Genomic DNA, 27,646 nt, shown 5'->3' with positions numbered 1-27,646 from the left:
TTTTTGTTAATGCTGTAAACAGACATCTTATATCATTGTAAAATATTCAGCTTGTTTTGGATAAATGTTTCATGTATGGTAAGGCTTGAAGGTATTGATGTTGATTTAGGTTTATTACGCTATACGAATTTGTTGGGGTAAATTTCTTTAGTCTGAGCATTCATTTACAATACCATAGAAAAACCAGGAAGTGACAAATAAATTAGTTTACTTAGCCATGACACTTGTAAGTAAGTAGGCCTAAGATAATCTATAAATAGATACAAGGCATCAACAAACTCAACCATTACTTGACATGAAGATATAATAAATAGTCTTCAGCTGGTCCATAAGGCTGATAAATCCAATCTACAAAGATGACTGTAAAGGGTGTGAAATAAGAGCCCAAGGGCAAAGGTTCTAAAGTCCTTTCATGTAAGGCTGCTGTCCTCACAAACATCCCTATAAGAAAGAAGTTTAATCTACGGTTCCATCAACATCAAAAGACAGAGGGAAAAGAAACAACTGGATTAGAACAACAGTATAATAAGTTGTGCAAATTTAACAGCACTTAGCACCCTGTATATAAAATTAAAAAGAAGAAAACAAATTGTAAGCTTTGGCTTTTTAAATGCATAGATTACTTCAGTCCGATCGATGCTGCTAGGGCTTCGACTTTGGCAATGTAAGCTTTTTTTGCTTCGTCTTGGCTCATCCCCTTCTTACCACTCCAGGCGTCCCATTTGTAGCGGCCCTTCTGGTCAAAGATACCAGGTCGGTCTGGAAAAACAGTCACAGATTTATTAAGGCATAAAAATAATTAGATAAGGGGCGTTAGAATTAAAGGGACTTCCTAAGAACTAAAAATTATTATTGTATTACAAAAAGCTCAATAGACTAAGCAGTGAATCTAAATATTTACAGAAATCTAAAATCAATGATAGAAAATTTATACAAAAGTGATTGTTCATTGATTATGAAGTCCATAATTATCCTCCTAGAATTAAAAGTAGCAGAGATAATCATGGTCATATCATACTTTATTGCCATTCAGGAAAATACGACTCTGCAATAGACAGTGTGTAAAGTAGTCTAGAAGAATGTTTTTCTTCTATCAAATTTTAACTCAACATCCTACAGGTTCTGAAAATATAACAGAAACATAATTGTGTAGGCCTAGTTAAAATCTTTGCCCAGGTTCTTTCATTACCGTATCCTAAACTAGGCGGCGCAGTGACATAAAGCAGTGATTCCTAACCTTTTTAACTGTAAGGACCACCTATTGTGAAAATGAAACTTTGAGGCCCACTAACTAAATACATAAAAAAATCAATAAAACTCGTAACGGATAAGGAGTACTGTTTGTATGTACAGTAGAACCTCTTTAATCCGAACTAATTGGGACCAGGGGTAGTTCAGACTATTGAATAGTTCGGAATACAGAACATATTGTTGTTTTTACATAACAATAGCTAAAACATAGCTAAAATTTATCAAAATTATTTTGGGAAAAGTGAAAAAATGTTTTATAAAGTAAAATACAGTGTTTATTTAATACAGTAGTAAATATGGTGAATAAACAGTACTGTAAATTAAATACAGTATACAATAAAGAACTGCTATACTGTGTATAAGTTAGTGTACAGCAATGAGGGGTTCGGATTAGTGGACGTTCGGATTACGGGGGTTCGGATTAAAGAGGTTCTACTGTATATTATAACCAATATACCCTATGATGTGTAACTCTTAGTAAAATATATAGACAAGTATTAAACAAACAACAATTTTAACAATTCATAGATAAAAGAACTTAATTTTTTTACTTTGTTACAAACCCTTAAAAACAAGTGTTCAAAGCAAAAATAAAAAACCTAATGGGACTTTTGACATTGTTCGTCACCTACGAGGGAGTCAATATCGTGATTGAAGAAAGCTCATAAGACACTCTAGTATTTAGTTTATCCTGTTTTGTAGTTTTTCCATGGTGGAACTAGTCATATAAAAACTCTACATCAATCAATCAAAAGAATCATATCAAAAGAATTCCTACATATTCAGGACAGAAATAAAGTTATAAAGTTAAACCATTGAAGAATACAATTGAATAGTTCACATTCCAGTGACTTGAATGTTTTTATTGTTACCATCTCTATTCTAATTCTTCTTCTCTATTACTCACCAGTACAACAGTCACCAGTTGTGGCTTGTTTGTACAGACCGTAGATCTCAAGCAGATCATCCTGTGGGGGAGTCTCCTTCAAATTGTTCACGTCCTTCGCAGCTTTGTCAAATTGCTGAAAGCCATCAAATCATGAGAAACAGTAGCCTATAGGGAGGGGAAACATTTAACTAAGTTATGGTTCGAGCTTAATTCTGAGTTATGCAGTGAAATACTGAAATGGCATCTTGTGGTCCTTCTGATTAGATCAAAACTTCTGAAGTTTTGATCCACCTATTGTAACACTTAAACAGTATTTTACAAGAAGTCGCTGTTGTACTGATGTAATTATACTTATTTATTCCTATTCCAACACTTTTTAATATATCTACAGTTGGATAAGTTGATTTGAGAATTTTAGTGGAAAAACTGTAACTGTCTTTGCTGGGTAACTCTTTTGAAGCAAACTTAATTCATTAAATGCACTGACATTGAATGTGAACAAACAGTGCAACCCAGAAATGTATAAATACCTAAAAGCATTTTATCTGGCTAATTATATTCTTTAAATTACTAACAAATTGGTATTCTACTAAGATTGAGATTGTATATAATTACGCCCTATAAATCAAGTATTAAATCAACTCATGATAAATAACAAATATTTTTTGAAAAAGTATTAATTTTATACGAAGAGTAAAAACTGAATATTTGTTCAACTTTAGATACCTAATACAGTAGGTTATACTGGTTATACCAACTTTGTTCTTGAAATAATGATGTTTATTCCTGAAAAATTACACAGATATGAAAAGTATTGTAATTCTAATCACAATTACCAGTAATCGTTCAATGACATGATACGGCAATGACTTACTGGGTATCTTTATTTATTTATTTTTATTTATTTATTATCATCACATTACATCAATGATTGACAGGTGATTTGTCATCCAACTAAAATCTACTAGTGGCTTGTAGGGACATAAGTCCCTAAAAAGCTCAAATGTAAAACAACTTTTTGCAATACCGGTATTTAAACAAACTCAGAATAACATTATCTATGTGTCAGAATAGGCATCCCTCCCTACACCATATCTTTTGTGTAAAAACCAGTTTATTGTTCTTCTTTGTTTGCTTTTGTTGATGTCATTTTCAATCAATAATTTGAATCACTCCAGTGGTTTAACATGAAAAGGCAGCAAACATATCATTGTTTGAGAATAAATACTGGTTTACTAAGGTAGCTTTGGTCTTGTGGTTAATGAGGACAAATAAAAGCTTCCCTGTTTGGAATTTTAAAAATTCATTGGAGGTTCGCCTTCAGATGAATTGAAGACGCCTGCAATTTCATCTGCAGTAGGCTTATTATACCTACGACGATCCATATTTATCCTGTCTACAAACCTAAGTTCTAATTCACTGTCACCTTGTACAACCATTTCTTCCGAAGCTCTTTTGTAAATTTGTGCAAATGGATTTTCTAATAGAATTTTAGCTAGTTTTGACAATATTTCAGGTTTTAAGTCACTATTTTCTCGACGCCTTTGACGAATTTCTGTTGCTGTTGATGTGTCAATAATGTACAATTGGCCTTACACGGGGTCTTCATCATGTTGAGGCAGAAAATCTGAGATTGAACGATAAATCTGTCCTTGAATTTTGAAACAGTATGGTCCTTTTCCTGGAATATCTTTCTTACTGGCTGAAAAATAAGCAAAAGCCATCGCACTGTTGCATTGTCGAATGAATTTATACAGTTGTGGGCTCTCTTCAAACAAACTGTTAAGTTCTACATTAGTTTTTGACTGAGGAAGGTTAATAAGTCCGTTATGGCAACATGTCATAAAATGATTATTCGTTAGTTCTTCTCTAAAATGAAGAGCACTACATTGAATGCACTCTTGGTCCAGTAATCCTGCATCATGGATATTTACATTTCTCTCGTCTACCATGGGTCTCCTAAAAAGGGGTTGTAACATATCTTGATTAAGTTCGTCATTATCTACTATTGCTCTCCTACGCGCACTGTCATTCCTATGAACAGTTCCACGCCTTTGTGGTATTCCCCTGGCGTTCATATTAATTACAGTACTTATAATGAAAAGAATATATATCCAGCAGCTTACATACCAAAACATCTTGAATCCCTGGTGATTTTATGATCGAATATGATTACTCTACGTTGTATATTCACTGCACTAAAAAATTTACTTACGAAGGAATGCAAATACACCATTTTAGAACCAATAACATTTATAGGTTATTTTAGTTGTATATATTTACACAACCTTAACCTTAAAATGTGTAGAAATATAAAGAAAACAACATCATTTAAAATAAACTTGAACATATGATTTAAAAATAAAAACAAAACAGAAGTTAGATTTAATTTCGACTCTTTGATTATTTATACAGAATATTTATTCTATTTCGTTTATTCCTTTAACACGACAATAACGTAAAAGCATGAAGAAATGAAACTTGAGTATATGATTTAAATATAAACAAAGAATGCAGACGTTTTTCCGACTAATCTTCAATATTTCAGTTTTATTATAGTATACATTTCATAGTTGACTGGCTAAAAGGAAACCAAATGCGTGAATTGATCACTGTTTTCAAATCTGTGGCACAGCTGTTTTAATTTCAAAATATGTAAACAAATTAAACCCCATGTTGTTTTAATGGGAAAAGTTTTATTCTGTTGCGAATTCATGGTAAGAAAAATGAATAGTTTTCCCTCAAAATTCACGTCAAGACCTTTAAAATAAGACCCCTCCCATCCTTCTACGGCCATCCAGTCACTCACAATTTCATTACAAAAATTTGACTTACGGAATTATATACCGTACCTATATAGATTGTAACAAAACAACAATCATAATATTGAATACTTAAAAATAATTATACATTTGTTAGGAAATCTTCCAGTGAAAAATTGCCTTCTCCAGAAGCCAAAGCTTAAGTGTTTTTTTTTATTTCAATATGCAATCAATTTCTTTTATTGTTGAAGGCAGCTTATTAAAAATGTTGGGTCCCATATATTGTGGGGATAAATGAAATACATTTTTGTTTGTATTTTTTTGTCAGCCCGGTGACTAAATGTATATTTTCATTTTCTAATGTTAATGTCAACAATGTTAATGTTCAACAATGTCTGTGTTTTATTGAATAAGTCCCTAGTAAAACTATTAAACAAATCATGTCTTAAATAATGGTTTATTATGCCTATGTATGTTTAAAAGGTAAGAGAAAATAAAATTAAGTTGTATTTTATTTGAAAAAGAAAAGGTTAAAAATGTTATTTAGATTATAAGGTTATCGAGTGACCTTGACATAAAGATAGATGCAAGTTGTAATTCCCAATATTAAGGTACTATATTTTCTGTACAATTATTTTCTGTTGTCAACCTCATAGTCAATAGATAATAAGGTGTCTGTTTTTTTTACTTTCTCATACATAGGATATGAGGAAAGAATTGTTTTCGTCAAAATTTTTGAGTTTGAGTTTTAAGTGGATATCTATTTTGGGTCCCTCTGAACCCAAAAAAGTGGTTTTTAAAGTGATGTCTGTGTGTGTGGATGTGTAAAGAGCTACAGACCACACCTACTAATATGGTATGTAGGTATCTCCAGGCGTTTCTTTAATTTTTTTTAAATTTTGATTTTTATTGGGGATTTTCCCATGAAAACTCATAAAATAACGGAAAAATCAGATTTGTTCAAAAACGGCCCGAACAATTTTGTTAGAAAAATTAGTATGTTATAGTCCTTTAATTTCTGAACAAAATGGTAGTAATTCCATTTCCGTAAAAATGACGGTTCCAAAGTTGTTTTAACTTATGTTATTTTCCCATAAAACCCAAAAAAAAGAAAAAAAAAAAGAAAAAAGCATTTTAGATAAAAGTCAGTTTTTTATTAAAAGTAAGTATGTAAGTAAGTATGTATGTGTGGTCCTTAATATTTGGAACAAAATGGTACAAATTCCATTTCCGTAAAAATGACAGTTCCAAAGTTATTGTAACTTGTTATTATCCCATAAAAACACCATAAAAAGCTGGTTACTCTCACCGCTTAAAGGTTTTTGGCAAACTTATGGGAGAAAGTATGTGTCAGATTGCTGATACCATTTATTTTGTATTGTTATTGTTTCATCCACTGTTTCAATTTGCAACAACCAAAACTGTACAATCAATGTAAATTTAAACTTTACATTGAAGGCTTAACCTAAAAAACGGTATAAGTTTTGCGTTCCTAACACGTTCGCTGCTGACCGCTAGATGCCGGGATGGCGCCAGGAGCTGAACTAACGCTCGCCACTGCGTAAACATTGCTGCCGATACACTGAATTACAGTAAAAACAACAGTAGTTATACTGGATGGCAATGTTCTGCAATAAAACTGGCTTTGAACATATTACTAAGTAATTCTGATAGATAGCAGCACTACCCAGGTTGCAGTCGGTAAAGTAGTGTCGCTATCTAGCAGGAAAGAGGTGGGATAAAGCCCTGTTCTAAACGACCCTGGTGGTGATTTTGGGAAACTATATATTTTATTGTCAGAAACGTACGTCCCCACGAGCTGCAAAGAAATATAGTAGGCCCACCCTCGTGACGAGCTGGCTGATCTATGGTAACGTTAAACAACAATGAACGGTGACGTTCCGGAACGTCCGTAGCAGCGAACGTAACTGTATTAAAGACATATCCAATGTCTGTTTTAATTAAGAAAATAATTAGTCTTTGTAGAGTAGCATAAATAACGTCAAAACACGAGTGAAAGCGGGTCTACATATTCTCGACTATGTTCGAGTAACTGTACCTAATTAAAGTGCTTGATAAATGCCGCACTACAAACATATGTTACCATTAAATACGTAATGACTCACTGTCTACTCTTGTTGGCTTTGTTTAAACGTGGCAATTAAAAAACTTGTTACTTTATGGGAGTTATAAAATATTTTGTCTTCAAATGTTTTATTTGTTAAAACTTAGGTGAGGGCAGATTTTTTAAATGCACCTAACTTAAACACCAAGTCATAAGATAAGTACGGTACCTAATAAAATAATGATTAAATATTTAAATTGAATTAAATCCTTGGATGGAATAATACTAAGCCTCTGAACGATAGGTTTTAACAAATAATCCAGAAATCTCAAAGAGATTGTTGTTCAACTTTCACCAATCATACCAAACTTGAATCTTGCTCTTGCAGGAAAACAACCGGTGTTTTGATGTCCTTGTATAAAAATAGCTAACAGATAATAACAGTACATCCAAGGAAACATCTTAGTCTATTTGTTTGTCCATTTAAACTGATTGACTAACATTTCTCAAAAACAGCTCAAAGGTTTTGATTCAAATGTTCATAGTTATAACATAACCACTTTTTACTCCAAACAAAAACCTAACCACCCACATGTCTGTGAAAATGGCAGTCCAGAAATAATAATCCTACAGAGGTTAGTAAAATAATGTGCAATACGCCAGCACTGCTCCATCCAGCGAACACATAACAAAATAGAAGCGCTACTCGCAGCGCAGGAGCGTGGCAGTCTTACTAGCCGGCGAAACGGACAAAGATGGCGGCGCTAGCCTACCTGTCGGGGAAATAAATATGTGCACTCGAGTTTGAGCCTAAATATCTCAGAGATGAATAATCCAATTTTGTTGAAACAAAAACTAAATATAAGCTGGTTTAAATACATTTTACGTAATAGCAATAAAAACAATCCGTTTACCAGAAAAATTTATATTGTTGAAAGATCCTAAAAAGTACCGGGTTTTAAGAAACTCTGCACTAACACTGAAGTTTAAAATTTAATTGTAAACAAACCACTGAGCCAATCGGCCTGCCAGTTGCGTGGTAAATTTTTGTTTACAAATATATATCTGTTTAAAAAACACCTTTGTTCGCATTATTAATCTGTCATATTGGTGTTATTTCTTGTGTCACGACAAACACGATGATATTTTGAACGAAATTTTTAGTGTCTTATGAACGATGTTAGCATACGATTTAAAAATAAACATCAGCATAAAAACTATCGTGAGTAAAAATTTTAAAATGCATGGAACTGTTAACAATAAATATACCAATAAGCCATACAAATTTCAGAAAGATTGACTTAGTAGTTTGTTTACGATTAAGTTTTAAACTTCAGTGTTAGTGCAGAGTTTCTTAAAAACCGGTACTTTTTAGAATCTTTCAACTATAAAAAAATTTCTGGTAAACGGATTTTTTTTAAATTGTTACCACGTCAAATGTATTTAAACCAGTTTATATTTAATTTTTGTCTCAACAAAATCGGATAATTAATCTCAAGAGATATTTAGGCTCAAACTCAAGCACATATTTATTTCCCCGACAGTAGTCCCAGCATGTGCAGCGCGCTAGTCGCAGGCTAGAGATATGTATATCTCTAGCCCTGCGCTAGTCGTCTGCTATGCTTGATGAGAATAGTGTAGATATAAAGTTAATGATATTAGTGTAAAGGAAAGCAATGTAGCCTAATTGAGGACTTGACGAACAAAGTAGCCTACTTGGACAATGTGCAGGAGTAAATTTGTTTCCAAATAGTACACATTTCTCAGGATATGAAACAATATGGACAAAAATAATTTTTGTTTAGTACCTAATTAAAATTATTGCTCAAAAATATTTCAATGTTAGAGTTCGCTACTACTGTAAAATATTTAACAAAAGTCTTCACAAAAATAATATCAGGCAACATCTCAATAAAACTGTAATTTTTCTGGGACAATAAATTGAGTGTAATTTTAAAAATATAATTGGGAAGTTTAATTTAACTTACAGAATTATCTTTAGTTTATCTTGGATGATATTGAAAGCTAATTAGTCCTTAAACAGATGTGCTAAACGGTTAAAAATTCTTCATAGGCAATATATTTGAAAATTTCTTAGAATATATTTGAAAATGTATAGACGACGGCCCGGCGGCGCAGCGGGCGTGGCACGGAGCAGCGGCAATGGATCCCTTTTGTACCTGATTTTTTTTAGAAAACCGAACATGATAAAATTTTTTGGTGAATCGGATAGTTAAATTTGGTTATTTATCCACAACTTTCCCGCTGACGAAATGTCTCTGACCAAAAAAGAAAAAATTTTCTCGCAATACAACTTTTTCATGTCTGAATCTGAAAAACTAAACTACATAAGTATTAAACATATTTATAACTAAATTACTATCATAACTAATAATTTTATATTAACACCATCGTTTTCCTCAGTATTATATCTACAAGTGTGCAAAATTTCAGAATTTTTTGTCAACTATTAATGTTTTTTATGATCGTGTATTTGTCGCGGGGTTTTTAATTAGAACTGAGTTCGCGGGTCTTGGATTCAGGCTGTATGACGGACCAAGATGGCGGATTTGGCCACACTTTCAGTGCATTTGGTTAAACGCCGTGTCCTCTCTATTATTATTATTATTATTATGTGCTCGCTGGCTCCATCCCATGTTATCATAGGATTTTAAAACAAAAATGTTCAAAAATCTATATATTAGGCAAGCATGTTTCTTTAAAACCTTTTTTTTCTCAGCTTGTGTGCATCACAGCGAAATTCTACGCATACTGTTCCTGTAGATGTGCAGAATCCCTTTAAAAATTAAATAGGCTCAAATATAAGCACAAAAAAATAATTTTAAATTTAAAAAACTAACATGGGCTTTATTGGTTGCCATGCTGGGGACAAAATAACAACAAAATATAGACATAAAATCAAAACAAATGGAAGAAATTACAATCACATGTTTTATTTACAGCGTGGGGTGAAAATAGAGAAGGCTGTACCTTTGACTTACAACTAGACATTCCCTCTCCATGTTAAAGTTCTCGTCAGTTTTTAAATTAAATCCGTCGTGGTTGATGTGAGCAATCAAAAGATTGCGCTGATCTAAATGACAAATTTCTGTCAAATACACGATGTTAGTATCAATTCAAACTTATGGAATGACTTAGGCTGCGTTTACATTGAAGGCACGCTTGGCTAAGCTTGCCCTTTGAAACAAAATTGTAGCAGATTACTGTAAACCGGTGACGACTTGTCTAGTCATGGTTACAGTGCTCGCCACTAGCAAGCGCACGCTGGGACAAGCTTGCGCTTCTCAAATCTCGAAACAAATAAATTTGTTTTTGAAGCAAGCGTGCCTCAGTTTGCTGTGGTTCACTGACGAAGTAGCATAGGTTGTGGATCTGAAAACTGTTGTTTTTTTTATATTTTTGTGTTGTTATAAGTTGTTTAATTATTCAAAATGGATACCGGGGCGTTGATTGATACAGCGCTTTTTTATAACTATTTTACAGTTACAGCATTATCATAGCTGTACGCTATTTGCAAATGAATTTTAACTTGTTAATCAAAATATATTGAATTTTATTTTTCTATCAAAATAGACCTGTAATAATGCTATGATGAAAAAATTAAGCTCCTCTAGGCTTATTAAAATTATACTGCTTTAGTCGGTATAGTTGTTTTTTTATAAAATAACTAATTATACAAACATTACATCTACTTCTACAGTTTTCCGTTCCCCCAACACGTTCGGAGTCTAATAATACAAATTTAACTCAATTTTCAAACACAATGTCCGCATCATCTGACATCTCAATTTTGACTGATCTGTGATGTAGGCCTACTGTGACTAGTGGGGACGACCACTTGTTCTTGGTTGCTCTGCTCTAGTATAACCACACTATCGGCAACTGCACGCTTGCACAAGCGTGCGCCACCATTTAACTTGCCCAAGCGTGCTTCCAATAGGTAAACGCAGCCTTATTATGAGCTATAGCAACTGTTCTGACCCATCAACATTGTCAGCAACAAAAAAATGTAGAAAATAATTTTAGACACACATTCTGTGACTGGCTCACACAACTAGGTTTTTTTATAAAAAATATAATGGCAACAGCTGGTCCATATAAATGGGATTTCTACTTCTCTCTTCTCTCTTGAGAACTTACTTTCTCAATAGTCAATATGTGTAAATTACATATTTTTGGTCGAGTTTTTGACCACTGAACGACCACTAGTTGTTATTAGGCCTATTGCTCAAAATAAGGCTGAATAGGATTATATGGAAAGAGTTAGAAACTATTAGAAAGTATGTAAGTATGTGTATTCTCCCTCAAATACCAGCAAACCATCACACAGTTATATTATGATTCATATAAGTAGTTACCTATATTTTATATGATGTTATGTCTATTAACATGTTGACAAGGTTTTGTAGAAAGCTGACAAAGATAAGCCTAGATATAGCCTAACATCAAATTTAAAATAATCCTTAAAAAAATAAATCCAATCAATTACGACTCAACTGATAACAATTAAAAAGCTTGGATGTAGCTGTTTTTAAAGCATCAATTACACAAAATTGCTTGATTAAGCTCATCCAGAAATTTAGTCAGCAAATTAAAAGTGAAATAAAATAAAATTTGACCTAAAGTATTGAATTAAATTACTAAAGAGCGTAGTATTAGGCCTATACAATGTAGAAGCAGATAAAATATTATTTATACCCTCCCAAGTTGCAAGTAGGCCTTTAAGTAAAATTGGATCAAGAGGAACAATTCCTCAACAAGTTGAGAAATTTTGGAAGAAATTCAATTTGGAAAATCAAATGCTAGTCTATATTTAATATCTTTAACAGCCATAAAATTTTCTATTAATATTATAAGAAACCACCTATATAACAATTATCATAATTAGGTTTAAACAAACTTGCAAAATTTAATGTATTATTCTTTGTTCTACAGCAGACTACAATGTGTAGTAAGATTTCAATTTTTGTAGGCCTACAGTTAGTAATATATTAATTAGACTATTACATAATGTAGAAAACACATTTTAGTAGGCTACTTAAAAAGATAATAGTTACCTCAGAAAGTGACATGTTGTTCTGTGCTTGTTAGGAAACCTGGAAAAAGATCAGATATTATAAGACTTTGGTTCACAGGTAAAAGGGTAACTACAGTAGTCTAATCGTAGAGCGTACAGCACAACATATATAAGATGGGTCCTTCAAGGGAAAAGGCTTCTGCAACCATGACCTTGAGTCATCCAATGCCCATTAATTAGGGTATAATCCTAATTGCTACACATTGCTAAACCATTGTTTGTTTTTAAGTTAAATGCACAGCCGCAAAAACCTCAGGTTACCTTGATTTGATCATTTCCATAGGCCTTTCTCTAAAACTGTTTAATGGGCTCTGACAGTCATCAAACTGTTTTTATAAGGCAATTCACAAAAATATTGTGTTACAGGCTGAACAATTTAAAATGAATAGTCATTGGCTTTGTTCCACTATCTATAAATTAGCATCTATATAATTAATACGCTACATGAAACTTTGTCGGTTGAACTCCTCCGCCATTTCTTAACCGATTTTATCCATTGGCGTCTCATTGGAAAGAGCGTGTCGCGTAGATTTGCAAACTGACCTTACATTTTTGAAAAAGTCCCTTGGGCTCTGCCCCAGTGGCTGTTAAAGTTCCCATGTTATCCTTATGAAGAACATAATTGTTTACATTTTGATCAGCTGTATAATTTAATTGCTGTTATTTATTTTTCAATTCAAAGTCTTTTAAACTCATCGGAAATTATGATGACTTTTATTTGTTTTTAAATAACTACTTTACTTCTTTGCAATTGCTCGATTTCCAGCAACGTGTTTACTAGTTGACTATTATTAGATAAGCTATAGGCCTACAGTTGAACTTCGATCACAAGACCCTCAATAACAAGTCACCCTTGATAGCAAGTGTCAGCTTCTTATCCCCTTGAATTTATTTTACTCATAATCACATGTTATTATAAACCTTGATAAGAAGTCAACCTTGATAGCAAGTCTTATTTTATAATCCCCTTAAGAGTCTTGTTATCAAAGTTCTACTGAATTATAATTTCTAGTGTTTTTTTTTTTTTTTTTTTTTTTTTTTGCCAGTACACCATAACTTCCTTAATTATTTGTCAATTTTCATAAATCAGGCGTCATTTTAAAGCTCTTTTTACCCACTACATTGAAAAAATAAACAAATCACTCATTTTTCAGTAATTTTAGGTAAAATCGATCTATTTTACGATTCTGCAAATAATTAAGTGTTTATTTACGTTAATTGATCAGCTGAAACATGTCAATTAGCCTAAATTAATCAAAACAAACGAATATTTACTTCTAAAATCCAAGTAATTTGTCTATATACTTCATCCATGACGACCAACAGAGGCTAGAATCTGTGCTTTCTATGATAAATAACCCCCGGGGATAAAATCAGATTATTCGAACTTTTAAGAAGTCTAGGTACTTTGGTATTATCCAGAGGCCACTCTTATACAGTGCACTGTGGCGGTTATGTTACGTTGGGTTATCAATGGAAAGAGCATAGCCTACTTTAATTGACTTAGTGTCCAAATTTGACATGATTACAATTAGCGGCCTTTGAGTTCTGCCTCCCAGAAGGCAGCGATGTCGGCGGGGATAGAGTTGAAAGCGTTGCCGCCTCTACTCTAGCTGCCACACTAGATACAGGCGATGACAGGTGATGCGCGCACCCCGGTCAACGACCGCACCTTGGCCTACTTGGAGGGGATATGGGAGGCAAAAGTATGACTCATGGTATTGTTTGATTCATATTGAAACGAGGTAAGTCCTACAAACATATTTTATGATAACCCAACCTAACATAACCGCCGCAGTGCGCTGTATTAGGGTGGCCTCCGGATAATACCTGAAGTACTTACCAAAGTCTAAACAAGAACAACTCAAAAGTAAGTACCGCATGATGGATTCTTTAGCTTTTTAGGGGTATATGTATATCTTTAGGCCTATTTACAACATAGCCTTCATTTCGACATAACCAACCATCCTATGTATATTCTAGAATTCCATCTTCAAACATCACCTCTTATCTTTTCTTTGGTTTATGTTGTGCAGGAAACGGTTTAGGTCTAGGCTTATATCAGTTTTATTCGGATCTTTACCAAGGAAAGTAGAACGCTCTGTTGTATCCATATTACAGTTTTTAACACTCATTAAACCCTTTAGGCGTACGTCACCTCATAAACCCATGCTGAAAACTCTATTACAGTAACTTATCAAGTAAATGAAATACATAAGCAGGGTCCAAGAGTGGTTGTTAGTAAGCTCACTTGGGCACCTACACTAGGCTATCAAGCGGAGTTAGCTGACTTAGGTCAAAAAGCCATTGTAGGGCCTACACAATAGTCTGTAATCCTTTCAAACTGACTTAGAAGGAATTTCTTTTAAAAGTTACCTTTGCCATGACTTTAAATAGCTTTTAAGGCACTTTGGACAGACGCTGGCGCAGTGGGGGATCTAGAGGGGGGCGACCGCCCCCCCTCAGGCATACATATATATATTTTTTTACTGCATGTTATACAGTAACGCATACACATTGTGTAAAATAATTTGTCACACTAACTTTGGACAAAGAAATGGTACCTATAAAAACTGCCATTTTTGAGACTTTAGCTTAGGCTACACACATTTTTTGGTGGGGTGCCCCCAAACCCCCCTGAGCCCAATGTTCGCCCCCCCCCCCCTTGTGACTGTTCTATATCCACCACTGTGCTAACAAAGGAAGGATTGCGCAGTCCCAGCCACGTAAGGAGAGAAAAGGTCCATGTACACCCCAGTCAGGCCTAATCCGCTGTTGTCAAAAACATAGCTATTGTTGTGAAGCCGAGGGGGAGCGCTACCACATCCCAGCGGTCATTGCTATAGCCTCCTTTAAATTCTTAGAAATAAATAGGCCCAGTACAAATTCTATAAGTTACATTATGTGTGCGTAGTATCACTCCGCTCCTTGTTTCTTGGCACGTGATGTGCCTTAAGAAAGTAGTTCTGTAGCTTTATAATTGAAATTTGCAGCGCTTTCAAAAATGTTTGTAAGGTACCTATTTTATCGTTTAATAGGGTTTAGGAAAAGTTTAAAAGAAAAGTGTAGGGGAAGTTCAGAAATACGGTACCTGAATTTCAGTAGGCTGACTCCTACAGGTTTTGAAGTTTTGATAGGCTTTGTTGGGCCTAAGATTTCAAGCTTCTAGAGATGAACAATTCGATAAATATTAGGCTACTGCTTTGCAGTCTCAACTAAATGAGCTGAATGTTAAAACACCTTCGGGTTGTATCCAGTCTCCACACTCCAGACACGTCCACACAAAAGTTTTGCATCCGCAAGAGTGAGTTTTTTTACAACTATCCGCAGTACTATCCTGGATAAGAATATTAGTCCAATTTGATAGTAACAAGGAAAAAATGTGGTTCGGAATCCACTATAAAATGTAGGTCCCTTACTTCACAGAAAACATAGGCCTATTACTATAACCCAGAATGCCAACCGCACATGGTAAAAAGCGTTAAGTCTTTTGAGAGAGCTTTGCCTGTCAATTCGTAGGCAGCGCCACCAGCGTTGCTATGCTGAGTGCATGGCAACGCTGGTGGCGCTGCCTACGGATTGACAGGCAAAGCTCTCTCAAAACACTTAGGCTACCTAATGCTTTTTACCATGCGGTTGGCATTCTGGGTTATAGTACCTAGTATGTTTTCTGTGCTTACTTGCCATTGGCTGTATGGGCTGAGTTATTAATTAACAGCTGTGTCTAAGGAACATATCGGTCATAGTCACTAACACGACTACAAGATCGAGCCACTCATCCTTCACTCATATTTGGGTTTCTTTGTACACGTTAGTTAATTAGTGGCGTCTCCATCTTAAATAATTGATAGCCTATCTTGTCTCCGTGTTTCCCATTTGTACAGGAAACAGAAAACTGCTGCACTTTAGCCTACTTTACGTTCTACACTCATTGGAATGAAAGTATCGATTATTCGATATATATTATTTTGTTAGGATAGGTTAGGTTAACCTTACCTAGCTAACCAAATATCGAATAATCAATCCATCGATCGATATTTTCATTCCAAATGAGTGTTAAAAACATTAAAAACACGGGAATTCGCCTGCCGACAGTCGGTTAACATTCGGTCAATTAAGTATCTGGAGACATCGCTGGAAATGGTGGTACTAGCGGAGACAGTGGGCCGACAATGTTTGCTGAGACAAATCAACCATGTGTGGACTAGGGTTTAAGCCTACCATGAGACCCACTAGCCTAGGCCTACTTAGCTTATGGGAAATTCGTTAACTGGTCAAACATCCAAACTAAAGTAAAAATTCAAGTTCCCTAATTTATCAGGCCTAAGTTAAGTTAAATTATGTTATTAAGTTAGGTATAAATGTAGGTCTAATTTGGCTAAACTCACCAGTCCAAGAAAATGTTGAAATGTGCGATCCTGTGTCTGCTGTCTGTACTCTGTAGTGACTAGTCACTCACTGGTGAGTGGTGACTTGGTCTAGTGAGTGGTAGATAGATAATACTTGCCGAGTGCCAAGAGAGAACAGATATTTAATTAAACCGAATCGTCCTCTTCGGTTCTCACTAGCGTCACGTCACAACTCACAAGTTCACAACTCGCAACTAGAGACCAATGGCCAATGGGAATGGGATGGATTGATAACAAAATTTCCAATAGGCATTAGGCAATAACAAACAAACAAACTTCGGACAACTTAACTTGACAATTTACTTACAACTTACAACACAACAAAACAAACTTAATCCCTGTTCACAAACTTTGGTCCCTTCCCTGCTTTCCGACCGGAACCGACTGACTTCCGAAAATATCGCACTCTTGTAATCGCAGTTGTGGATTGTATCGCAAAAATTATCGAATATCTGAATGCTGCCACGGCCGCCTACTTGGTATTTACTCAGGTAGTGGTGGGAATCACCGAATGAAAATAACCGAATCAATCGGTTATTGATGCTGAATAGACTAATTCGGTTATTTTATACTGGTTCGGTTAAATTAGTCTTACCGTGCGATTCGGTGATTTAGTTATTTAGTTGATTTAGTTTGTCACATCATCAGGTAACTAAAATTTATTCGGCGATTCGTTCGACTAAAAATCGCCGATTGACGCTGAAAGACTAAATGCCATTCAGTTTCCCATAGGATAAAAATTAGTTGTGGTTTGTGATAGTGAATAATGACTAAAATTGATTCGGTGATTCATTCAACTAAAAATAACCGATTGACGCAAAAAATAACTGATTGATTATTCGGTCATGGAAACCATTCGGTTATCCCATCACTATACTCAGGGGAGGTATAAAAGAGGCTACGATGACAGCTGAGGCACAGACAATTGAGGGCTTCTTGTTAGCTGAGGGAACGCCATTACCGTAACACTAACAATACGATCTGTAGCCATCGGCCTCGGTGGTCTAGTGGTTAGCGTGCCGTGTTGATATAATGAAGGTCCCGGGTTCGAATCCCGCTGGTAGCATTAACTTTTTGTCCAAGATTTTTTAATTATCAGCAAGTTTGGTTGGTTTGGTTCGGTTATGACAGTTTAATTTTAGCGAATTTCCCTATAGGGAAGTAGCTATTACCGTAGGTGGCATGGTAAGACCTAGGTGCGGGACCGATTTACTTTTTCATTTTGATGTCCCCAGAGGCCAAAAACACCATTCGTTCAAATTTTTATATATGTATATATATATATATATATATATATATATATAGGTATACTTTTGTGCCCACCCGGTTTGGCAGTCAGTGCGCTGGTAATTTACTCGGTGTGGCAGTCACCCGCCCGAAAGCCAGTCAGCTCTCCCATAAGCCAGTCAGGTATGGCTTCCCGTGCACTTTATACGTATGAAAACAGCAAACCGGTGCTGCTGCCTGTGTCGATAAGCGTAACTGCAATACCAATGCGGAGACTGTCTCATCGTGTGTTCTATCGTGGAGTAGTGTAGCCAGTACGGCACCCTACCCTACTTTGTAGCGGTAAAACCCAGCGGTCTGTAACCTTCGTTTACTCCTTGTTACTATTTGTGTTGGGATAGTGATTAACTACGTGTTAATGTTTAAACATGTTCATACTCCAAATAAATATGATGCACCTCTAATAAGGATCGTTGAATATTAATTAATTATAATTGGTTGAATCTTGATCCTACCCGTTCATCATCTCATATTTTAAGTTATTTTGATTTTTTTTACCTTCAGTTGAAATTTTAGTCAACTTCTCCTTTATACAATATTTTTATCCTAGTATTTACAGTGTTTCCACGGACCGGGAACTATACGGATTTTCTTTATCTCGAGAAATATACGTGAATCTTGTCCGAGATACTGGAACTGTTTTTTACGCAATTGCGTAACGTGAAGGAGTAACTATTACATATGACAACGATATTATTCTATCTGATAAGAATAACCATGAAACTACACTCGAAAGATAAAATATTTTTATAATAATTTCAATTTTACAAACAAACTATTACAGGAATTATATTTTGGGACGGATGAATGATAAGGAAGCAACAAAAAGTGGTCACGAGTGCAAATACGGGGGGGGGGGAGGGGGGTACAATATAACGAACGCCAGAAACGATTATTTGTTTACTTTTCAGATTCCTTATCAAATCTCTCTCTCTATCTCTCTCTCTCTCTCTCGCTCTCTAACAATGTACAGATTGTGGACTTTACTATTTAAGTTTTCCTGCAATTATTTCAGTTCAATCCCATACCTATCCTTATGGTTTCCTATCTATTATTTTTCAAAATAAATAGTAAAGCAGGTTAAACTATTTTTTATTTTATTTTCTTGAAACCAAACACTCTTTACCATCCGGTATTCTGCAGAGTCAAATGTTTAACACTGTGTTTATAAAAATTGAATGGCCACACAATTTTGTGTTTTATTTTTTTTTACTAATAGTAACTGGGATATTTATATATACCAATAAGTGCTGCAAGCTGTAATAAATGCTGCTGATTAATATCAAAATAAGTTATAATTTATTTTGTATAATACATCGGTCATTGAATACAAACCATATAATGGGTTTTCTATTTGTAACTTTAACTTGCAAATACAGTAGAACCTCGCTTAACTGGAGTCGCATCATCATGATGCCTATATATTATATAACCTCACAAATCCCAAGAAAATGTTTTATTAACTGTGTTTTTCAGTCTTATATTTCGATATGAACGATATATTTAACTATTTACGGTAATTTTTATGTGCAGTAGGTTCCCAATTATTGAAATATTACAGTTCATTTAACAAAAATAAGATGGAAGCAAAACGGAGAAATATCGATCAGTATCGTCAAGGTCAACCTATACGCTCGCACCTACAGACTGACAATCTTGCACTGACACTGACATACTGACAATCGTCTGCTTCTGTCTGCTGTCACAACACTACAATATTTTGTGGTTGGGTCGTTGGGTGATTAGTAACCATGACAACTTGTGGATGTAGAGAAACCAAAGAAAGAATAGAACAAAGAGAAATAATAAGAGGTGTTTTACATCATTTTTATCTTATTTTTATCATTGTTATTATTACCAGAAAGACTTAAGTACAGTACTATGATTTTATGGTGTTTTATGAGTTATTTAATATTTTTATCCCCATACTTCTGTTCTGAAACATCATGTAGTAGTAGCCTAGGATGACTACGGTATCAGTAGTCTTCTAGTCTACATTTTCATTTTGTTTTGTTCTTTACGTGATTTATTGCTGTACAGTAAGCAAGTTTTGTTTTGTTTGAGTAAGCATACGGTGTAGTTTTTATTAGTAAACCAAGGTTAATGACTTAACATATCACGGTTGCGCAATACCTATTGTATTTTGACTATGTAAAATGCAAATTTATAATCACGTTAACGTCCATTTATATAGTGTCCCGGAACGGCATTGTTCCTGAGTAAGAAACATATAAATATCATATTTAAACTATCCAGAAGTCCTTAGTTACTCACACGGGAAAAAAGTTTTAGGCCTAAATCATTTGAAACCTGTACATTACATATTTTTGGTCGAGTTTTCGACCACTAGTTAAAGTTAATTGTATTACAACAATCTTTATAGTAAGCAATATAAGCTTGAATCGGACTTATCTGCCTTCAGCTAATCCATCATATGATAGTACGTTAGAGAGTATGCCCATGCTGAAGTTTTACTTATACTTGAAGAATGACTTAATTTAGTACCAAGAAATAAATCACACCCCTTACATACACTGTGCTGTTTTAATGCTGTGTAGTTGATTGCTACTGTATTAACCTGTGATCGCATATTAATTCATTCATTAGGAACGTATTTAAAAAAATACTACTTTTATTTTTTTTATTTCTATGATTTATTTACAATAACAGAAATGTGTAAGATTATAATAAATTAATGTGTTGCATTGTCCATTTAAAGTTACATCATAGTAAATTAAAATTCCACTGAAACTTAAACAATAAAAGCCGAAATTAGTTATAAAGAAAACACGAGTTTCCTTTATATTGCTTTTACAATCGAAATATACATACTGAGCCACGGCTCGGTCCCCCGGTACTTTTCATTTTAAATATTCAAATAAAGTCGATTATTTTTAATGTTTTATGAAACGTGACATAGCAAATTTCCACGGAACTTTTTTTGTCGGCTACTACTTTATTTTATTTTTTGGTCAGGTTAGTTTAAAAACAGTGGATTCTGTATACAAAAAGTGAAATGTTCTAAATCATATATTTTTTTTTTTTTTGGCTTATGTACGTAATTTAAATTGTACGAGAGGGGCTTCCCACCGTGCCGGATTGCGCCGTGCGGGCATATTTTGATCCAGTGGCGGGTGTTTGGTGTTTTGAATAAGAATACTGAATTGCTCGTTTTAAGATCGTATCATTACAAATCCTATCATTTTAAGATTTGCTTACACTTACGAGAAATGCATTTTCCATTTGTACATTTCTCAGGTACAAATTTTATGAAATAACGTACATTATTGCGTTGTTTGACAAGTAGCTGGGGACCAAGCTTTGTTCGGGAAACTTTACACTTTGAGAGTGTTCCTTGGTCAATGTAATGCTATCCCAAAAATAATAATTTGCGGTATTTTTTTTTCTTGACATTTAACTTCTATTCAAATAATAATATCATAGTTTACTGAAATGATGAGATAGAAGAGTTTTTAAAAATTTGTTTGGTTCCCCTAAATGGCCGAAACTATTGAAATTGCCCAGTATTTTTCACGCTGAATTCAAAGAAGGCTATTAGTAGTATGAAAATCTTCCCACCTTCCTTCCTTTGAAGTATTAGTCACTGCAAGAACTTGGACTCGCTCCAAAACCAGAACCGAAACGTTTAATTTACCCTCAATTTTTAAAATGTAATAAGTTACAATTTTCTGGAAACTCAGGACACTTTCTGACTGAAAATAATTACGGTTGATCCTTGTTGGTGAGTACCAAAAAGGAACCTTAGGTATAAACATGGTTGTATATCCAAGTTTGGTTGTCCTTGATATTGCACTATTTCATTGACACTGACAAATTAGGGCTAGGCTGCACTATAAGTTAATTGGAAGTTTATTTGATATCTAGTCCTAAGCTTATAGCCATCTTAAGGCAAACATAACCAAAACCTAACCACAGACATATAAATATAAGTGATATAAATATAAACACTCATCCTCTGTAGGCCTAAACAGCTACCTATCTATATTTTTTTGGGTTAGGATTAGTACTTTTTTGAGAGAGTGTCATTATGTACTGAGCACACTTAGATGATATAGGGTATCAGTGATTTATGAAATTATTTATTTATAAAAAGCAACCTAACGGAGTTACCTTAATGATGCACACAGTATTTAATACAAAAATTAAAGCTTATGCTTATGTATATTAGTTTTAAAACAGAGTAGAATAAGGCACCTATAATCTAGATTAGGCATTGATTAGTGTTTATAAACTAAACATGGATGAACCACTAAGTCAAGCTACTAATCCAGTTGTTCAGGCTAGGCTAAACTGAACTCTGAAAGCATCCATCTCAAAACGGCCACAACTTAAGAACAGATCCTAGAATTTGATTTATTTTAAACTTTATTTTTCTGAAATAGATAGCTAAACTGTCCAGTGCAATCATCCCACACTGCAAATAGCAACACTCAAACTTAGTTAGGTAAGCTAGTGGTAGGTTACAACTAATTATTATCCCTGTGACCGATTCAGTGTAACATCTGACATCAGTCAGAATCAGACGACATTATTGACAACGACACTCGTCGTGTCGTTTCTTTAATTTACGGTATAATATAGTATAAAACATCTACCATATCCATAATAATGTTCTACCACTGCACCTAAACAGCAGAAAAAAGCAAATCACCAAATTCAAATCACCAAGATTCGCACAATATGACAAATTATTTATAAATTTAAAACAGTATATCTTCTGTGCCAGTAGTGAATGCGTGATTGAACTTCAAACAAACAAACAAACACACAAACTTTCACATTTATAATATTAGTAAGATAAGATGTATTAATTAAATATTAATTAATAGCTGTGTGCCCGTTCTACGCACGGGGATCCTCTAGTGGTCAGTTGAAACCTTCCTAAATAAAGAAAAACTATTGGTTTGCATATTTTCAGATATGCTAGCCAAACTATTATATACAAACAAATACAGTATCTGACAGTTAAAACTAAAAAAAAATGCGTAATAGATCTATGAGGGGTACACTTCCATATCTGTTGGCACAAACAACTAAATTAGTAATATTGATTATTCGATTGTTTAATTCCATATATCGTTTGGTTAGTTAGGTTAGGTTAACCTTACCTAACTAACCAAACAATATATAGTTAAAATACTATACCTCAACCTCGCCATTAAACATTCAGGTTGGAAATTTCACTATCAAAGGTGCTCTTGGCCTGTCCGTACGGAACACTGAGTTATATGTGCTACCAACTTATGAATAATTGTTTAAGCCTACGAACCCAAGAGATGGATAATTGGTCTGTTGGACGTATGGTCCAGCGAGCAGCACATAGCGTTGAGAATACACATTAGAAATACGATTTGAGCATAATCCGTAAACCTCTGTTACAATCACCCACTGCAGTTGTCTCTAAACACTTTACACAACCACCATTGAAGTGCCGTCAACGAGTTGAAACCTTATATGTAAGCTATTGGTAACGCTTATGTAAAAAATGTAAGTTTCCCAGGCATATAGAACACTGAGTCAAAGTCTTTTCCCCGGTTATAAACCCAAAACTCGATAGAAATTCTATACACAAAGAAGCTCTATTTTCATTTACGGTTACCCTACACATTATTGCACTTGCGATTAATTAAATCCGTTATGTAAGGAAAAACGGTTTTAATCCAACTTGGTTTGGGTTTGCTTTTGAAACTTGATCTGAAATGATTGCGGTATTTGTAAACAATATTCAATGTAAACATATCAGTGACAGCTAGAGAAAAATAATCTTGATCCGAACAGCTGTTCGCTATTTCATATGATGATTATGTGATAAACATTGTGAGAAAACTTGACAAAAATCGCACAAAATTGGGTTTTAAACGTCCGTAAGTTTTTTTACCAAGTAGCGAGGCCATATTTTAATAGCTAAAGACACTTTCGCCAATCCAGTGAATACATTAAAATGATTCGAGGATCTTGATAGGTACTCTCGTTTTCAGGAGAAGGCCGCGTAAAATGGCCTTTGGACCGTGACAGACGGAAGATAGACAACAACGGAATTGAGATAATAATTGATGATTGAGATAATAACGGAATTGAGATGAAACTTTTTTCGGATTCTTGAATGTTTAAAACGTAAAAATAATCTAAAAGTTAATGATTCTGAGCAATGTACAGACAAAACTCTAATTTTATTTATATAGATTAGTACCTGTGGTGATTTTTATTAGAAATTTATTGAAGTAAATAAAAAGCAAAGTTAAAAACCATCTGACCAGTGTTTTTATTTAAAAAGTACGTAGGCCTATTTGATTGGCTTTGTTTTCTGAACTAAAATATCTATTTCCTGATCTATTTTTAGTTCCTGTTTTCGAAACATAATTTGGCAAAACAATTATTTATTCATTAAACAACTTGATCGAAAAATAATTTCTAAACATTGGAGGACAATTTTAAAAACTTTTGAATTCTAATAAACCTAGCTGCCGTACCTGTGTTTTACATCGGAGAGGATTTTGAAGAGAAAAAGTTTGATACACGTCACATATTTCAAATCCCACTCCAAACACGTCATGTTAATTCGTTTACTTCCTTAACTTAAGAAAGTCACAATCTCCAATTAACAGGCTCGTAGCAAAAATTAAAAGTTTCACAATTCGAATAGTTTCTACCTTTTGGACCGCAAAATCAAAGAACTTTATTGACAGCATTTAAAGCTGACTTCGTTAAACATTCTGTTATCTACATTCTTCAAAAATGTAAACATTGTGAAACTTTGGAATCCCATGGGGCGTAACTCAAAGAAAACACGTTAAATGTAATCGGTATATTTGTTAACCAGGTACAGGGCTACCTCTTGAATTGATATAGATAATAAATCGAAAAATAAAGAAATATAAGTTGATTGATTATTGGCTCTTACAAAAGGGTAAACAATCAAGGAACATGATTTAATTAAGTAACCACACATCACTGAGTCTATATCTTCATTCTTTCTTGTAAAAATCGCTTTGATTGTGGCTATATAAAATAGGGAAGTAATATTTCACTGTACAACGAGCTCAAAAGCTCGAGAACCAGCAATAAGATGGAAATAACCGGCAGAACCTTTAACCATCCACTGGCTCGCTAGTCGCTACCCCAGGTCGGTCGGTAGCCGGGTAGCCCATCAATGGAACCCGTTAGGCTCGCCCCTACCTCTCGCCACAAAAGAGACAAGAATTTTGCCTTGTTCCACACGCCTTTGATTGTTTGAGGCGGGAAAACTATTTGTGTGCTACGGCCCGCGCAACACAGGATATTGTTTTCGTATTAGTTGGCCTTTTTCCTAGATGACCGTGACCGTTAACTTATTTTATGGACTCCCTTGGAGAATAATTCAAAACTACAAAGAACATTTCTAATCCCACAGTATACTAGCTATTTAAATTATAAACACTTTGGTGTTTGAAAAATATTTTTGGACGATAAATTTTGCAGCTTTTTGAAATCATCCAAGATGGCCGCTTGCCTCCAAGGACTCAACAATAGGCCTAATTGTGCGACTATAAAGCAATAACTTCCCACCTTACGCTTGCGAATTAGTACGGTACATATTTGTATCCACAGTTGCCAGGACGACTATTAAGACGACCAAAGATTACATTGACATTTAGGTATTTAATCTGTAGAATAGTAATTGTTAAGTAATCTGGAAGACAACTAATTAAAATGAAGTGCGAAAGATGGGTTATGAGAGTGCTCAATGCCTGAAGCATAATCCATTTGTTTGAGGTGCGGATTTTCAAGCTTGTAGAACAAATAAATATCACAAAGTAGAAGGGCAGGAGTGAAAGTGACTGAAGTAACGGGATACCCGGGTGGATTTTCAGTGACTGGATTCCAGTGGTATGCGGTAAAATATATAGTGACTGGCTTAGCAGCACAAATTTTACGTGACTGGCTTTCCCATGCAAATGCGGTGGTGACTGCATTAGCATAGCATTTTTTACGTAATTATATTTTAGTATTTTTAAGAAAAAAAGAGATATATACGTTCAGATATGTCTAGGCTTAAGATATTTACCAACATATATTATATATATATCATAGTCTTGAAATATATTGGGGGGTGCAACTGACTGACTTCCAGTGTATATTTTATGTGACTGGCTTCCCGGGCGCAGCCGTGTATATATATATATATATATATAGATTTATATATATATATATGTGTCCGTGAACACGATAACTTGAGTAATTTTTATCCGATTTTGATGAAATTTGGTTTGAAGGTGTAAGGCGGGATAAACTTGAATGAGTTCGCGAACCAGCATGATCGGACCATGGGAACGGGGTTTTACGGGGGGTTTTATGGGGCAAAAATTGGTTTTTCTAATTTTTGACCCTACAAACGCAAAATTTCCCAATTTCTCTTCAGACCTTCTTAAAGGGCTTAAAAAAACAAATAATTTAGTATATCAAAGTGTTTTTGTACTATTATTAGTTACGGAGAAAATTCAAATAATTGTTATTTTAAAATTCCCATGTTATTCTTATGGGGAATATTGTAAAATGTTGTAGTCTGCTTGTTTATGGATATATTTTGATCAAACTTGGTAAATTTATTTATTTTATACTAAGTTATTAATATTTCTCTAAAAAACACACTTTTTTACCCTCCCTGTAGCAGCAAGCCTATGTACTCATAAAAATTAATGTTAATTAAATACATTTAATTGAAAATCAATTCAGGCAACTGGAAATTCGCTTAGTCGGCAGGTTTGCTGCGGCGGGGGTATTATTATTAAGTCATCATAAAATTTTTATTGAGCAATTTCTAGTTTTATTTAATAAACAGAATTATTTTTTCTATCAGGAATTATTTTTTATTTTATTTTATTCAATGTTAAAATAAATAAAATGCCTTCATTTTGAGACCTCAATCATGAAAATCGGCCGGGTAGAAGAGCTAAACGAACTCGGCAAAGAGAAACCAAATTTAACTCCCATAAGAAATACATGGAGAGCAAATTTCGTTTACAAATAAACCGAGTGAGACTATAGATAATTACAGCCGATGCTTGATGACAAATCTGTGCATGCTTACCTTCATTTTGAGACCTCAATCATGAAAATCGGTCGGGTAGAAGAGCCATTGAACTCGGAAAAGAAAAACCAAATTATTTAAATATAAGATGTAAATTTGCTTAGTCAGCAGGTTTGCTGCAGCGGGAGTATTTATATATAGGCTTAACAACAATTAAGATACCAAATTTAGGCTTGTCTTTCTTACTCAATAAAAATTGATCCTGCTTAACAAACTTTTCCTATGAAACAATAGACATATAAACATGAGACAATTCCCCATGAAACAATCATGTTGCATAAATGAGTGTAAGCAATAATTGTTTACTCCTAATAGCATTCCTCACCTTCTTGTGAATGTTTATTCAGTTCACCAGTTGGTTGTGATGAGTATAATAAGTTAGACTATTTTTTAAGAATCGTTCAACCAAAATCAAAAGTGAAATAATTCCAGGTTTAAATAACTAGGCACTCCTAGCGGTGGATGCCAGTAGTTATGCTAACCGCAGCACTGCTGTCGGTCTATATTTAATTATACGAGTAATGTCCAGTGGTCGAAACTCGACCAAAAATATCTAATGTACTGTACTCACTTATCTATTTTCACCCCACACTGTAAATAAAACATGTGATTGGAGTTTCTTCCATTTGTTTTGATTTTCTGTTTATATTTCGTTGTTATTTCGTCACCATGGCAACGCATAAGATCCATGTTAATTTTTTCAAATTTTTAAACTCATAAATTTATAAAGGGATTCTGCACACCTAGAAGAAAATAGCTTTCTAACGGTATGCGTAGATTTTACCTACGATGCACAC

The 27,646-nt window shown here is 34.3% G+C and overlaps 1 protein-coding gene across 1 annotated transcript; it reads right to left on the bottom strand.

Moving 5' to 3' along the window:
• Positions 1-509: 509 nt before the first annotated feature.
• LOC129003033 (acyl-CoA-binding protein homolog) lies at positions 510-16,774 on the bottom strand. Its single transcript, XM_054431236.1, has 4 exons — positions 16,454-16,774; positions 12,046-12,084; positions 2,159-2,273; positions 510-759 (listed from the first exon to the last, which is right to left on the bottom strand). Exons 2-4 carry the CDS (start codon positions 12,058-12,060, stop codon positions 620-622), a joined length of 270 nt encoding a protein of 89 aa, XP_054287211.1. The 5' UTR covers positions 12,061-12,084; positions 16,454-16,774; the 3' UTR covers positions 510-619.
• Positions 16,775-27,646: the final 10,872 nt, after the last annotated feature.

Source organism: Macrosteles quadrilineatus, unplaced genomic scaffold (genome assembly GCF_028750875.1).
Source record: "Macrosteles quadrilineatus isolate MER2022 unplaced genomic scaffold, UCM_ALF_1.0 Scaffold_9__3_contigs__length_116548681, whole genome shotgun sequence".
Taxonomy (NCBI): Eukaryota; Metazoa; Arthropoda; class Insecta; order Hemiptera; family Cicadellidae; genus Macrosteles; species Macrosteles quadrilineatus.
The sequence above is the reverse complement of the archived record's forward strand: the minus strand, read 5'-3'. Positions and strand labels throughout refer to the sequence as shown.